The sequence below is a fragment of the Ascaphus truei genome, chromosome 5 (assembly GCF_040206685.1).
Source record: "Ascaphus truei isolate aAscTru1 chromosome 5, aAscTru1.hap1, whole genome shotgun sequence".
Taxonomy (NCBI): Eukaryota; Metazoa; Chordata; class Amphibia; order Anura; family Ascaphidae; genus Ascaphus; species Ascaphus truei.
This window is the reverse complement of record NC_134487.1, coordinates 122,412,979-122,427,819: the sequence shown is the minus strand read 5'-3', so window position 1 is coordinate 122,427,819 and position 14,841 is coordinate 122,412,979. Positions and strand designations below refer to the sequence as shown.

Here is a 14,841-nt window from a genome sequence, read left to right as displayed (position 1 = left end):
ACACACACATGTACACATATACTCACACACATGGAGTCATACACACACACATGGAGTCATACACACACACATGTAGACACTCCCCACCCAAATGCCACCCCCACACCACAAACATCCCGGGCAACGCCGGGGCTCTCAGCTATATATATTATAGAACTGTTGCATGACACAATGGTGACAATTGGACTTATAGAACATATAACATTGTATTGTAAGTTACAAATACACAAAATAACTGTAAAAGTTTAACATATATAGTTATGCAAAATTTCACCGTGTGTGAATATGCTCTAGCATTACCAATGCACATGAAACAATATTAATAACATACAAAACATTTCATGAAAATCAATATAATGTATAAATTTGCTCCAGGACAATAGTACATCACAGTTCATTAACTGGGTGCTGTGAACGAGTATTTGGACCTGTGCCAGTGCTAGTTGCAATAATGTTTCTTTTTAGACCTTTACATTGTTGTTTTTTATAAACATTTTTCTGTACACCAATGTTGAGAACAGTGTTGTCAAATTTTTCAGTATTGTCAGTTATGTTTGATATCAAAGTGTTATTTTAACTAATTGTTGTAGATAATGTGTCTGTGCGAACATTTATTGGTGCACTAGTTGCATGTTCGTTTCCAATATGTTCAGCACATGACCCTGGCAGTTGTGTAACTATAGTAGGGATTGAGTCAAATAGTTGATCGCTACTGTTTGGTAAAAACTCTGCAGCCTCCAATGTTGCAACATAGGTGGAGGGCAAAAAAGTCGGTATAACATTAGAACTTTGTAGTTCATTATGTTTCATTAAGCATGTTATTATGGCCTCCATGTGAGTATTATGTTTCTGTAATTCGGACACTGTACAGCGCAGAATGTCTTTTACTTCAGTAATTTCAGCCAGCATTTTTTCCTGTACACACATTATTTGATTGTGATTGTCAGAACAGTTTTTAATTAAACGCTCTTCAGCATCCTGTATTGACATGAGTTGATGATGTTGGTCATTTTCACAATCTATCCTTTCCTCATTAGTAGCTGTTCCTTCCTCTGAGTCAGCTGGACAATCATCATGCACAATATTCGTGTCCATCAAGCTCCCTTCCATCTCGATGTCTATGAAAAGAAAGAATTGTCACATTTGTAAAGTATTAAAATAAGTATTTTTGTATTCCAAAGTAATTTTTATACACTACATAAATTTCAATTGTGTGTACTCCATTCTAATGCGCATCAACAATACTTAAATGTATGATTAAAAAAAAATTGTGATTAATTGCCGTGATTAAAAAAAGCTGTGTGTTCTGTGCACGCGCATAGTAAGTGAAACTTCTTTGACTTTTGTCGCAGAAATTGACTTATAACGCGCGTGCTCGGCACACATGTGTCAGTCAGTGTGTGTGCATGTCAGCGGGTGGGGGGAGCAGAGCTCGTTAGGAGCTGCGGCGGCGGTTACCCTCCATGATGTTTAATTTAATTTCAACATTACAATGTAGTACAATATTCACCTTCCACATTTGCATCAGATTGCTGTGTTACATTCAATTGTGTTTCCATACTGTCAGTAGCTTCTGTAGATTCCTCATCTGCATAATTTAACTCTGTAGACGGAGAAATATGAAAAATATATAATTACTGTACAATGTGTATACACATTACATGGATCATAGTCTGTGTGCATACGTGTGTCTGTGTGTATACGTGTATACGTGTGTCTGTGTGTATACGTGTATACGTGTGTCTGTATAGGTGTCTGTATCGGTGTGTGTGTGTCTACGTGTGTGTGTGTCTCTACGTGTGTGTGTGTGTGTGTGTGTGTGTGTGTGAGTGCGCGCGCGCTGAGGAGGGTGGAGGGTGGAGAGTGTGTGTGTGTGTGTTTTTTTTTGTTTTGTTTTTGTGGACCTTCGGCCCGTCACTCCGCCTCAGGCCAATGCGAGGTGTGGGGGGCGGGCCAAGGGGGTGGTGTGAGTGTGTGAGGCCAATGAGAGGTGTGCGGGGGCGGGCGGCCCAAGGGACCAATGAGATTGCCGCTAGGGACACCGGACATCCAGGCAGGCAAACATACAGTGCTTTCACTAATCTTATACTATATTAGTGAAAGCACTGTATGTTTGCCTGCCTGCCTGCCTGCCTGCATGCATGCCAGCCTGCCTGCCTGCCTGGATGTCCGGTGTCCCTAGGGGAAATCTCATTGGTCCCTTGGTCCGCCCCCGCACACCTCTCATTGGCCTGAGGCGGAGTGACGGGCCAAAGGACACACAGGGACACACACACACAGGGACACACACTCTCCCCCGTCAGTTGGACCGCAGCTCACCTTCCACACCCCCCCCCCCCTCCTCTCCCGGTGCCCCTCACTCTCCCGGTGCCCCTCACTCTCCCACCTCACCCAAATCCCCTCGCTCCGCAACATCCCCAGCCGCACCATCACCCTCACCGTGCGCCGCTACCGGAGAGGGGAAGCGCGGCGCGGGACTCCCCATCACGTGCGCCGCTACCGGAGAGGGGAAGCGCGGCGCGGGACTCCCCATCACGTGTGACGCTACCGGAGAGGGGAAGCGCGGCACGGGACTCCTGCCACTCTTGCCCCCCCCCAGCTTCCCGAACTCACCTCCTGCCCCAGCCAGATGCCACGGGGTCAAGGTAAGTCACACACCGTCTCCCACCCACGCACTGTCACCCAGTCACCCACACACCCACCCAGTCACCCAACCACTCACTCAGTCACTCACTCAGTCACCCACCCACTCAGTCACCCACCCACTCAGTAACCCACCCACCCACTCACTTAGTCACCCAAAAACTCACTTAGTCACCCACCCACTCACTCAGTCACCCACCCACACACCCACCCAGTCACCCACTCAGTCACCCACCCAGTCACTTTCACCCAGTCACCCACTTTCACCCAGTCACCCACCCACCCAGTCAGTCACCCACCCACTCAGTCACCCAGTCAGTCACCCAGTCACCCACCCATTCAGTCAGTCAGTCACCCACTCACCCACCCACTCACCCACCCAGTCAGTCACCCACTCAGTTACCCACCCATTCAGTCACCCAGTCACCCATTCAGTCAGTCACCCAGTCACCCACCCATTCAGTCAGTCAGTCACCCACTCACCCACCCACCCACTCACTCAGTCACCCACCCACTCAGTCAGTCACCCACTCAGTCACCCACCCACTCAGTCATCCAGTCACCCACCCATTCAGTCAGTCAGTCACCCACTCACCCACCCAGTCACCCACTCACCCACCCAGTCAGTCACCCACCCAGTCAGTCACCCACCCATTCAGTCAGTCAGTCACCCACTCACCCACCCAGTCACCCACTCACCCAGTCAGTCACCCACTCACCCACCCAGTCAGTCACCCACTCACCCACCCAGTCAGTCACCCACTCACCCACCCAGTCAGTCACCCACTCACCCACCAAGTCAGTCACCCACCCACCGACCCAACTCACCCACCCAACCACCGACCCAAAGTCACCCACCCACTGACCCAAAGTCAAAACGACCCAAAGTCACCCACCCACCGACCCAAAGTCACACACCCACCGACCCAAAGTCACACACCCACCGACCCAAAGTCACCCACCCACCGACCCAAAGTCACCCACCCACTCAGTCACCCACCCACCCACTCAGTCAAGTGTCACACACCCACCCAGTCACCCACACACTCAGTCAACTCAGTCACCCACCTAGCTGTCAAGGGGGGGGGGGAAGCCTAACCCTGTCGTACGCCCCCCCAAAATTATATCCCGGGCAACGCCGGGTCTCTCAGCTAGTATAGTATAAGATTCACATTACGAACATTTAACACATACAATTTACCATGCTGAAAATCATCCTGATAAACTCCAATATCAAAATCTCCTTCAAATCCTTTTATTACTATGGAAGGCAACTTTGCGCTTAACTGCTCCTCCAAAGGTGTTAGGTTCAATGGTGTAGCAGGTGGGCCTCCACCTGTGCCTCTGGCATGCTTGGAGTATTGTTGTAATTTTATTTTGAGTTTTCTTTTGATGTCGTCAAACCGTTTCCGGCAATTATCGTGCGTGCGCACTTGAATTCCACAGCCAGACACAGCATCACGGATATTTCTCCACAATTGTCTCTTCACCATAGGGGAGGTTTTTACTGTTAAGAAACATAATGACAGTAGAGAGAAACAGATTTGTAATTTTAACATTGTTTTATAATATAACATGTGTGATTTTTATTTTCTACATGGACAATTGCAGTAAGTGCTATGTTACTTTATGACCAAATTAGAGAATGTGCAATTTAACTACAACGATGACTATTGACTGTGTGTATTGTAATGCATGACATAATTGCTGTTGTGAAACAACAGTAGCAAACACAGCATTGTAACTGTACTGTTATTGGCAACCAGTAACATGGTGTTACGTATGTGAGGTGAATATATTTACTGACATTATGATTCCAAGTGCAAATTTATAACATGTGTACAACGTACCAACCAGATGTCCAAACAGACGGTCATAGTGTTCCAAAATTGACGCAACTAGCACCTGATTCTCCTCGTCACTAAATTTAACGTTTCTTTTTTTAGCATGTTGTACCAGTGGACTGACAGCATCATATATGTTATTTTCGGGCATGTATTCCTCTTGAAAACCAATGTTGCCCATGTGTATGTCAGCCTCAACATTATCTGAGGTGACATCTGCACCTGCACACACTTGTTCATGAACCGCTGACATGGTCACTGTAGGCAATAGTGTGTGCACATTCATTGTTGCACTAATAGTTTCACTGCCTGACTCGGACACACTAGCATTAGTTTTGTCGTGAGGAAAATGCATTGTGCTCACACTACTACACTGTCTGCCACGTACACGGACACGTACACCGCGACGTTCTCCACCACGTACACCGCCACGTAACCCACGACGTAAACCGCCACGTTCTTCGGAACGCACACTAACACTGCCACGCACAATTCCACCAACCGTACCACGAGCTCTACCACGAACCCTACCACGCATAGCGCCACGCACACTAACACCCAAACAACCAACACCACGAACACTCACAGTGTCACAAACATTCTCGGTAAACACACCATCAGTCACACCTGCTGAGATACTCGCCACACCATTGACATCAGGCGCAGCCATACTAGGAACACATGTAACACCAGCAGACATTGTTGCACTCTGCGTAACAGTATCATTGTTCCGTACATTAAACATTGCACCACTAACTCCTGCACCTTCATTAACAGAAGTTGAAAATACATGCACATGTTTGTGTGAAGTAACACCACGAGCAACATTTGTGCCTGCATGTGCCCCCCTTATCCTATTACTTGGTAATTGACCAAAAGACATCCTGAAATGCAGCAGCAACTTCAGTAAAAACAAATGCTGTTTGTAATCGTCTAAACAGGCAGAGTGAAGTGTAGATGTGCCTTCAGTGTAGTACTGTACAATGTACTTGTGAGGCGAGACGTTTATGTGCCACAGGAATCTCTGTATGCATTCACAGAGACGCTGTGACTGGAATTGATTCCTGCAACTTTAATTTCGGCGCCAAATGCTTTCAAAGTCGCGCGAGAGTTGCGTGAGGACAGTGGACCAAGTAGAAGAAAAAAAAAAATCTAATGGTTTCAAAGTCGCGCGAGAGTTGCGCGAGGACATTACAATAAAAAAAAAAAAAAGGCTAATGGTTTCAAAGTCGCGCGAGAGTTGCGCGAGGACATTACAATAAAAAAAAAAAGCTAATAGTTTCAAAGTCGCGCGAGAGTTGCGCGAGGACAGTACAATAAAAAAAAATAAAAAGCTAATGCACAGTCACTCCGCTGAACATGGCGACATTAAAACGGACAAATTTTCGCCACTTCTGCTCTAGCCTTCTTATTCCAGTTTCCCCACCTCTCTGCATATGGTGTGTTAAAATCGCCAAATTTGGAGATTTTGTGCACTTGGAGATTTACAACTTAAAAACGTCTCTGCATAGGCCCCCAAGTGGTATGGGCTCAGAGACAAGACGACTAGGGGAGGAGCACCGAGAGACACGCAGCCCTGGGGGAGGAGCTCCGAGAGACACACAGACCTGGGGGAGGAGCTCCGAGAGACACGCATACCTGGGGGAGGAGCTCCGAGAGACACGCAGACCTGGGGGAGGAGCTCCGAGACAGAAAGAGATCAGGGGTAGATGCTCAGAGAGACACGGCGTGGGCGGCAGAGCTGCTGCTACTAAACTACGCCCCCTGCTGTATCCCCCCCTCATGTGCATGTCTGAGAGCTCATTCATGTGACCTCTGTTCCATGTTGGAGAGTGATCTATTCAGGTGGGAGTGTGATCTATTCAGGTGGGAGTGTGATTGAATCATGTGGGAGTGTGATTGAATCATGTGGGAGTGTGTGGGCACTAGAGATTTTTTATTTGCAGACTCAGATTATCACTACGGGTTTATCTCAATATTATACTTATATTTGTTCCTGCAAGAAATGAGTTTATTTTGTAAAGACTAATTTCCTTTTTGTGTTTACCATAGAATATTGAAATCTTTCTAAAATAAGGTCCATAAAGCTTTACCTTTATTCTTTAAAAGGTTTATAGCTCAGGGTCAGCGCCATCTCTTTTTAAAACTACTCCGACAACTGCTAAATATACATAAAATCATGCCATATATGAAAATGACAGCAATGAATGACTATATAACATCTCATCTTAATAATAATACATGTAACCCATCTACCCCCCCCCCCCCCCCAGTCGCAGATCGGACCCCTAGGGTGTACTGAGGGCTGGCTACATGTCTCTTGGTGGTGCATACCTGTGAGGAACAGGAGGGCCTGAGTCTCCCGCGATATTATGGGGGACAACAGGTTGAGGCTTCTGGGGTTCTTGCCTTCATCTTTTAAGGGTGATACAGCGCCTCCATCTCTGGCAAGCCCTATCAGGGTTGGGTGAAATCCTTCCAGAGAAACCCCTCAAAGGGGCGAGAGATTTCAGTCTCAGTCTTTGGTAAAACAAGCAGCTCTTTATTGTCCACACAGCAGCACACAGCATACAGCGGCAGCAGTACTCAGGTACAGTAGATCCTCTCCTCCTCCAGACTGTTCCCCTTCAGGATGGGCTGTCTGGGACTCACTGTTCCCTGCCACCACCCCAAGGTACAGACACTCAGGGTGGGGCTAGCTCTTCCCTCACCCCCTAGGCAGGGCGAGGGGCACTGGTCCACCACAGTTCTATAAGTTCTACTCAGGGTAGGCCTGAGCTCCTCCACCAAATGTAATACATCACTCCACTCTGAAATGGGACTCTGCTTAGACTCTTGAACTGACTAAATAGGCTGTGCACTGCCCTTTATGACTTTGGCAGGCCCCTCCCCTATGTCTCTTGCCTCAGACACAGAGTCAGACGGCCTACCTCCACCACTCAGGGCAGGGCTTGAAGCGGGGGAAACCCATGATAACTGCTGGCAGCCTGCCCTTAGCAGGACTTACACCAGTAGGAGGAAAGACATATAGCCCAATTTCTTACCAGGGCTACATATATATATCTTATATTAGTGAAAGCACTGTATGTTTGCCTGCCTGCCTGCCTGCCTGCCTGCCTGCCTGCCTGGATGTCCGGTGTCCCTAGGGGAAATCTGATTGGTCCCTTGGCCCGCCCCCGCACACCTCTCATTGGCCTGAGGCGGAGTGACGGGCCAAAGGACACACAGGGACACACACACACACAGGGACACACACACACACACACGGACACGGACACACACACGGACACACACACACACACACACAGGGACACACACGGACACACACACACACGGACACACACACACACACTGTTACATACATTAGCGGGGCTCACAGTTAGCAGCACCCGCGCGCACCTCCTCCTCTCCCCGTGTCTCCCGCGCTTTCACCCCGACCCCCCCTCCCCCGGCGCAGCTACATTCAGCGGGACACACACACTATTATTACCCCTTCAGCGCCCCCCCCCCCCCACCCAGTGTCAGCGGCCGTGCGAGACCCCCCCTCTATATCTCCCACCTCTCCCCCCCCACACATATACATGCCCCCCCCTCCCCGGCGCTACAACTCACACCTCCCCGGGCGGGGGAACAGCCAGTGGCCAGGCAGGCTGCTCGCGGCGCCGAGTGCCCAAGATGGTGGCGCCCGGGACACAGCGGGGGAACGGCCACAACACGCTGCCTCCCGCCTCAGATCCACGTGGGACCTGCCGGATGGGTGAGTGAGCGGCCTTCACCTCCCCTCCACCCCCCCTTCACCCCCCCTCCACCTCCCCTCCAGTGTCAGTGTCTCCCCGATACCCCCCCCCCCCCCGCGCCGCTACAGTCAGCGGGGGAGCGAGCGAGCACCCGGGACACAGCGGGAGAGCGGCCACAACACGCTGCCTCCCGCCTCAGATCCACGTGGGACCTGCCGGACGGGTGAGTGAGCGGCCTTCACCACCCCTCACCCCCCCATCACCTCCCCTCACCCCCTTTCACCTCCCCTCACTCCACTTCTCCCTTCCACCCCCCTTCACCTCCCCATTTACCTCCCCCCCCTCACCTCCCCATTTACCTCCCCCCCCCTCCACCTCCCTCCACCCCCCCCCCTTCACCACCTCCCCTCCACCCCCCCCTTCACCTCCCTTCCACCCCCCCCCTTCACCTCCCTTCCACCCCCCCCCCTTCACCTCCCTTCCACCCCCCCCCCTTCACCTCCCTTCCACCCCCCCCTTCACCTCCCTTCCACTCCCCCCTTCACCCCCCTTCACCTCCCTCCAACCCCCCACCTTCACCTCCCTCCACCCCCCCTTCACCCCCCCTTCCCACCGCCTCCCCCCCGCCTTCCCTCCGCCTCCCACCCCCCGCCTTCCACCTCCTCCCCCTTCCCACCACCTCACCCTCCCCCCTTCCCCCCCCCCTTTCCACCACCTCCCCCCTTCCAACCACCTCCCCCCCCTTCCCACCACCTCCCCCCCCTTCCACCACCTCCCCCCCTTCCACCACCTCCACCCTCCCCCCTTCCCCCCTCCTCCCCCTTCCCACCACCTTCCCCCTCCTCCCCCTTCCCACCACATCCCCCCTTCTCTCCCTTTCCACCACCTTCCCCTCCTCCTCCTCCCACCACCTCCCCCCTTCCCACCACCTCCCCCTTCTCCCCTTTCCACCACCTCCCCCTTTCCACCACCTCCCCCCTCCTCCCCCTTCCCACCACTTCTCCCCTCCCCCCCTTTCCCCCCCCCCGCTCCCCTTCCCCCCCCCCCGCTCCCCTTCCCCCCCCCCCGCTCCCCTTCCCCCCCCCCGCTCCCCTTCCCCCCCTCCGCTCCCCTTCCCCCCCTCCGCTCCCCTTCCCCCCCTCCGCTCCCCTTCACCCCCCCTCCGCTCCCCTTTCCACCCCCCCCCTCCGCTCCTCTTCCCCCCCCCTCCACCTCTTTTTACCCTTTCCCCTCCCACACTTCCACCCCCTCCTCTAACCCTTCCCCCCCTCCTCTAACCCTTCCCCCCCCTCCCTTCCCCCCCCTCCCTTCCCCCCCCTCCTCTAACCCTTCCCCCCCTCCTCTAACCCTTCCCCCCCCCTCCTCTAACCCTTCCCCCCCCCTCCTCTAACCCTTCCCCCCCCCTCCTCTAACCCTTCCCCCCCCTCCTCTAACCCTTCCCCCCCCTCCTCTAACCCTTCCCCCTCCTCCACCCCTTGCCCCCCTCCTCCACCCCTTGCCCCCCTCCTCCACCCCCTCCTCCCCTTCCCGCCGCCTTCGCCTTCATGCCCGCCTTACCGCCTCCCCACCCCCGCCTCTGCCTTTCACCCGCCCTTACTCCGGCCGCCTCTGCCTTTCACCCACCGCCTCACAGCCGCTGCACGCACTCAACAGACACCCGCTACACTCGACACATACCTGCCGCCACACACACCTGCTGCCTCCCGCCCCTACCCCCTGACATCACTGACCCACCGCCTCACACCCTAGCAGGACCCCCACTCACAGACAGCACTCACAACCCACGCGCCAGCCGCCGCCTCACACCCTTGCAGGACCCCCACTCACAGACAGCACTCACAACCCACGCGCCACCTGCCGCCTCACACCCTAGCAGGACCCCCACTCACAGACAGCACTCACAACCCACGCACCACCCGCCGCCTCACACCCTAGCAGGACCCCCACTCGCACACAGCACTCACAACCCACGCGCCACCGCCGCCTCACACCCTAGCAGACACACGACTCACATTTTTACATCACTTATGGCACCAAAATATACATTGTACTGTGGTGTGGTTACAATAAACCATTTTTATACAACATCGTATTACATTTTCTTCCATCTTTCTTTTCAATATTATTATCCAACCTTTACAACAAACAGTCACCTATTGTTCCACGATTTATAAATAATACTACCTATTACGCATTTACATCCCGGGCAACGCCGGGTCTCTCAGCTAGTATATATATATATATGAGAAGTGACTTCTTATCTAAATTAAACCATGGATATAACGTCTCAAATCTAAGTGAAATCACTGTGTAGCTTTTAATGTAAAGGAAACCAGAATATAATCGCTAGTGGAACAATTTCTAATCTAAATGGATTGTATTTGTATTTATATGTTGCCACCAAACTTTACATACACCTAATACAAGGAAGAAGAATAAAATCAGGATGAGTGTATAGTACATAAAAGTAAACACAGAGTGTCAGCGTCCCTGGTCCAAGAGCTTACAATATAATGGTTGTATTGATAGTCATTAATTGACAGAAGGAGTAAACGGAAGTGCAATCTTCATAGGGCAAGGCAAAGAGGGTGAGTGTGTATGCAGTGGCTCATTTGGTTAAGTGCTTTGCAAATACTTTACTGTAAAGGGGACTTTTCAGGTTGATCTTGAAGATTGCGAGGAAGGGAGCCGGGTGGATAATGAGGAAAAGAGACTTCCAAATGCAGCGGGCAGCATAAGAGAAAGGGATATTTAGGGCACATGCATCAAGTGCCGGTATAGGTCTTTGCAACAGTTCCAGCGTTACCTCCCATTTACTTGAATGGGGGGTTAACGCGATAACCCATACCGGCACTTGATGGTTGTGCACCTTAGATTGCAGCGACAAAGGAGTAGGAACACATGGCACAGAGAAAAAAACCTTGAGAAAAGCAGAGGTGGTGAGAAGGTACATGGCGAGAAGAGTGCAGAGATGTAATGATGGTCATAGGATTGATGAGCTTTGAAGTAGAGGAGAAGAGGTATCATTGTGCAGCCAGTTTAACTGAATGTAAATAAAAATAAATTGCTTACTCTTTAAAAAGTTCACAAAATCACTATAGTGCACAGACCCAAAAGCATAGAGTCAACATCACCATGAAATAGTATTACTTCTGTGAAATAGTACAAATGCCTATTTAGCAAGTACTGTAACTGGTTTCTACGTCCTGTACAGGTCATGTACAAATATCGCAAACAAGGTAGAGGCAGCGCACAGCCATTGGAGCCAGGATCACCAAAATCGAGTATACAATGTCTTTTATTCTTCAGAGATGGGCAAAAAGGAGACACCAAAAGGCACTCCCACGCGTTTCGTACCCCACTGGGGCTTTAGCAAGGATAAAGCACCAGTGGGGTGTGAAACACGTAGGAGTGCCTGGCATTTCCTTTTGTTGGCAAATACCCAAACTTCAGCAAATTGTTTGAAATGTTGCTTGTAAAAAAAAATATATATATCTATTCCCTTAAGCCATTGTAAGTCAATAGGCAGCAAAGAGACCTCTCACGTTTTCCTACTAAGCGGAACATTTCTGAAAGTCTCCTGATTGCAAAACTGGGGCTGGAAACATGTTCTTGATCAAACTGAAAATGTGGTGCAAATTTTTGTTGCACCAACTTTGTCTTTCTTATGTATCACGGCCAATGGCGTGCAATTCTGGGGCAAATTAGATGTATAAGTGACAAAATGACTATTGTTTTCTTGGAGATCGTTTTTTGCCTTAGGATTGCAACACCACTTTTGCCTTGATCCCTGTTTGTTTAGTGACATCTACGAGTCGCTAATGCATGTATAGATGCTAAAGCACCAAAAATTCAGTAAATTAACTAAATGTTGGGCTCATTTGTCAAAGTCTCCCGGCTGCAAAACTGATGCAGAAATACTGCACCTAATTTATTAAAGTAGAAAAATCCAAAAGGAATGTTTTTCTTTGATAAATTTGGTGCATTTTTTTTGCCCCAGTTTTTTATTTATTTATAAAATATTTTACCAGAAAAAATACCTTTCCTTTTCAAGTATGTCCTGGGAACAAAATAATGTTGCCAATATTACAAGTTACAGCTACAAAAATGTTTAAAGTAGGAAGCAGGTAAGGCTAAGTCCCTGCTGGCGCTGAGCGCGCTCATGCTTAGAGAGCTCTCCAAGTATGAGCGCCGGGTGTCCTGCTTGTACGCGCGTGTGGGGGGGGGGGCATTGCGGGTAGTTGAGCGCACGGGTAAGTATAGGTTTTTTGTTTACCTAAGCGCCGATCGCGGCTGAGCGTGTGTGCATGCGCACGAGTGCCGCGCGCACCGCGTGAGTGGGGACTTACATATATCTATATATGTAATTCCCCGCTGCAGGCGCAGCTCGATCAGCGCTAGCGGGGACTTAGCCTAAGTCTTGGAGGCTGGTAGACTGGAAGTGGATTTGAGGGACTCTGGTAAATTGTTCTAGCAGTGCAGTGATCGGTACGAGAAGGAAGAGCAGCGACCAGGTTCTTTATGGACCATTGGGACTATAAGCAGGTTTCTGGAGGTGGATCTAAGGAGATAAGTGCTGTGTGCCGTAGGTGTGAGAAGCCTGCTCAGATAATTGAGTAACTTGTCCAGAAAGTATTTGAATGTAAGACAGGGAAGATGTACATAGCGCCTAGACTTAAAGGATAGCCAAACTAGTTCAGTTAACATATGACAATGTTGGGTGTTGAAGTTACATAACAAGACAACATGGCATATTGAGTTGTAAAGAATGCAACGTTTGCCAATCTTGAATTTGGGGTGCTGTACCATATACTATATCCTCATAGTCAATAATGGGCATTGGCATCTGCTGTCCAATGCGCTTTCTAACCAATGGGCTTAGGCAGGATTTATTTCTATAAAGTACACCATTTTGGAGCAGATTATGGATATCAATTTGTCAATATGCAAATCAAATGTTAGATGGGTCTAGCCTCATACCCAAATATGTAAAGCTAGTAACTGAGGCAAGATGAGTTTTTAACCTAGGAGAGTTTGATAAATCACCCCCCTTTATTTCCCTGTTCCAACAGCTCTTTAATCACATGTAAATGAGTAAAATGGGATGTGTTTTGTGCAAATATAGTGTTCATTTTGTGACGCAACATTCAAGAACAACCTATAGTAAATATACTGTGAAATACCCACACACTTCCCTCCGTGAGTACCTTTTTCTGTGGGCTCCCGGAGGAGGAAGGTCAGCAGGGTGTAATGCAGCAAGGATCAGACGGCGCAGCATGTGGTAGAATGTCCGTGATGGTATTTGGTGGGCGGCTCTTTGGGCTAGCAATGGCATGCAATTCTGTGACTGTGTGGCGTCACACGGCTGAAAGAGACAGCGCCCCAGCGAGCCCCTGGTCACATTCGTGCCATGAGCCCACTGAGAGGGCACCTCACCACTTAACAAACTAGCGCAGGGAATAAGCACGTGGCGCTGCACACACGGTTTCAGAATGTTAAAGGAGGTGCGAGGCGGTCGTTTAGAATGGCAAAGGGTTTTTAAATAGGAGAGTGACAGTTAAGAGGAAGACGACATTTTCAACAAAAAAAGAACAGACAGACAGGAGAACACATAAAAGGGAGTCAAATCAAAGATAAGTGTAGCCTAGTGCCCCTGGCTATAGCCTTTCCAGTGGCCTCAATACTATGTCCTGATAGGAACAGGCAGTGTTGGGGTTAAACTCCTGCGCAGGGCCTAGCCTGCAGTTGTAGCCTGGATGGGTACAATGTTGCCATATCCAGGGGCAGGCCTAAACCGGCAGTTGAAGTGTCATACCTTTGACAAAGTCCCTGCTGGGACGAAACGCGTCAGAGTGCGCTTGGTGATGTCTGTTTTTTCTCATTACATTCGATGATTTTTTTCTATTAGTTGTGTTTTGGTACATTTCTCCTGCAGTGCACCGCCTTTCTATTGCTTTTTCTACTCTGCTTACCTCGGCTGGAGCACACGTTGTCTGGGACGGATTCACTGCATCTTGCTACAGAGGATTTCTTACACACCAGCTGCAGGTCTCGGCGTGATAGCAGGTATTGTGGGGGCTGCGGGCTAAGGGAGGGTTGGAGCGTCCGGGTGGTTCAGTCATATTGGGCAGCTTGGTGGCTCTAGTTTCCCCCCTCACTTGTGTTCATTACCCCTCCCCCCAGCCTGTGTATACGTGTCTGCAGTGCCTTATGAGACTTGGTGATATATATGTTAAGCTTGTGATTCCGTCCAGATGTACATATTGGATTTAAAGGATGTTATGATACTTTATCTTTGTGCCAGCTCTACTTGAGCTTGGGGTTCATTTCCCCCCTTCTCCTGTTTTTTTATACCTGGGGAGGGTACTGACTGGGTCACATGCAGATGGTGTGATGCCTGTCAGTACCTGCACTGTTATGGGGCAGGGTTACAAGCCCCTCCCCCCCGGGTATAAAAGCCGACACCCCACCAAATTGTGGATGGTTGTTGGTGTGTGTGTCTCCCCTCCCTCAGGGTATTGGGATTGATTCCCTTTGCGCCGTCAGGGGGTGAAGGACTTGAGGAGGGACTCTTGGGGCCTCAAGCCTTTGGGGTCTATTCCAAGGATTGTGCAGGA

The 14,841-nt window shown here is 50.1% G+C and overlaps 1 protein-coding gene and 1 long non-coding RNA gene across 2 annotated transcripts in view; one reads left to right on the top strand and one right to left on the bottom strand.

Annotated features, from left to right (window-relative positions):
- The window catches only part of LOC142495292 (uncharacterized), a 7,347-nt gene extending 6,174 nt beyond the window's left edge, over window positions 1–1,173 (top strand). The window contains exon 2 of the long non-coding RNA XR_012801710.1: window positions 1,038–1,173. This is a non-coding gene — a long non-coding RNA (uncharacterized LOC142495292). The remainder of the gene's footprint in view (window positions 1–1,037) is intronic.
- LOC142495290 (uncharacterized) overlaps window positions 1–5,632 on the bottom strand; it is a 6,258-nt gene extending 626 nt beyond the window's left edge. Inside the window, exons 1-4 of the mRNA XM_075600550.1 lie at window positions 4,494–5,632; window positions 3,845–4,150; window positions 1,511–1,603; window positions 1–1,118 (exon numbers count right to left, since the gene is read on the bottom strand). The exon at window positions 1–1,118 is cut by the window's left edge and continues 626 nt beyond it. Coding sequence (XP_075456665.1) covers window positions 574–1,118; window positions 1,511–1,603; window positions 3,845–4,150; window positions 4,494–5,370 — 1,821 coding nt within the window. The 5' untranslated portion in view covers window positions 5,371–5,632 and the 3' untranslated portion in view covers window positions 1–573. The remainder of the gene's footprint in view (window positions 1,119–1,510; window positions 1,604–3,844; window positions 4,151–4,493) is intronic.
- Between the last annotated feature and the right edge of the window lie 9,209 nt (window positions 5,633–14,841).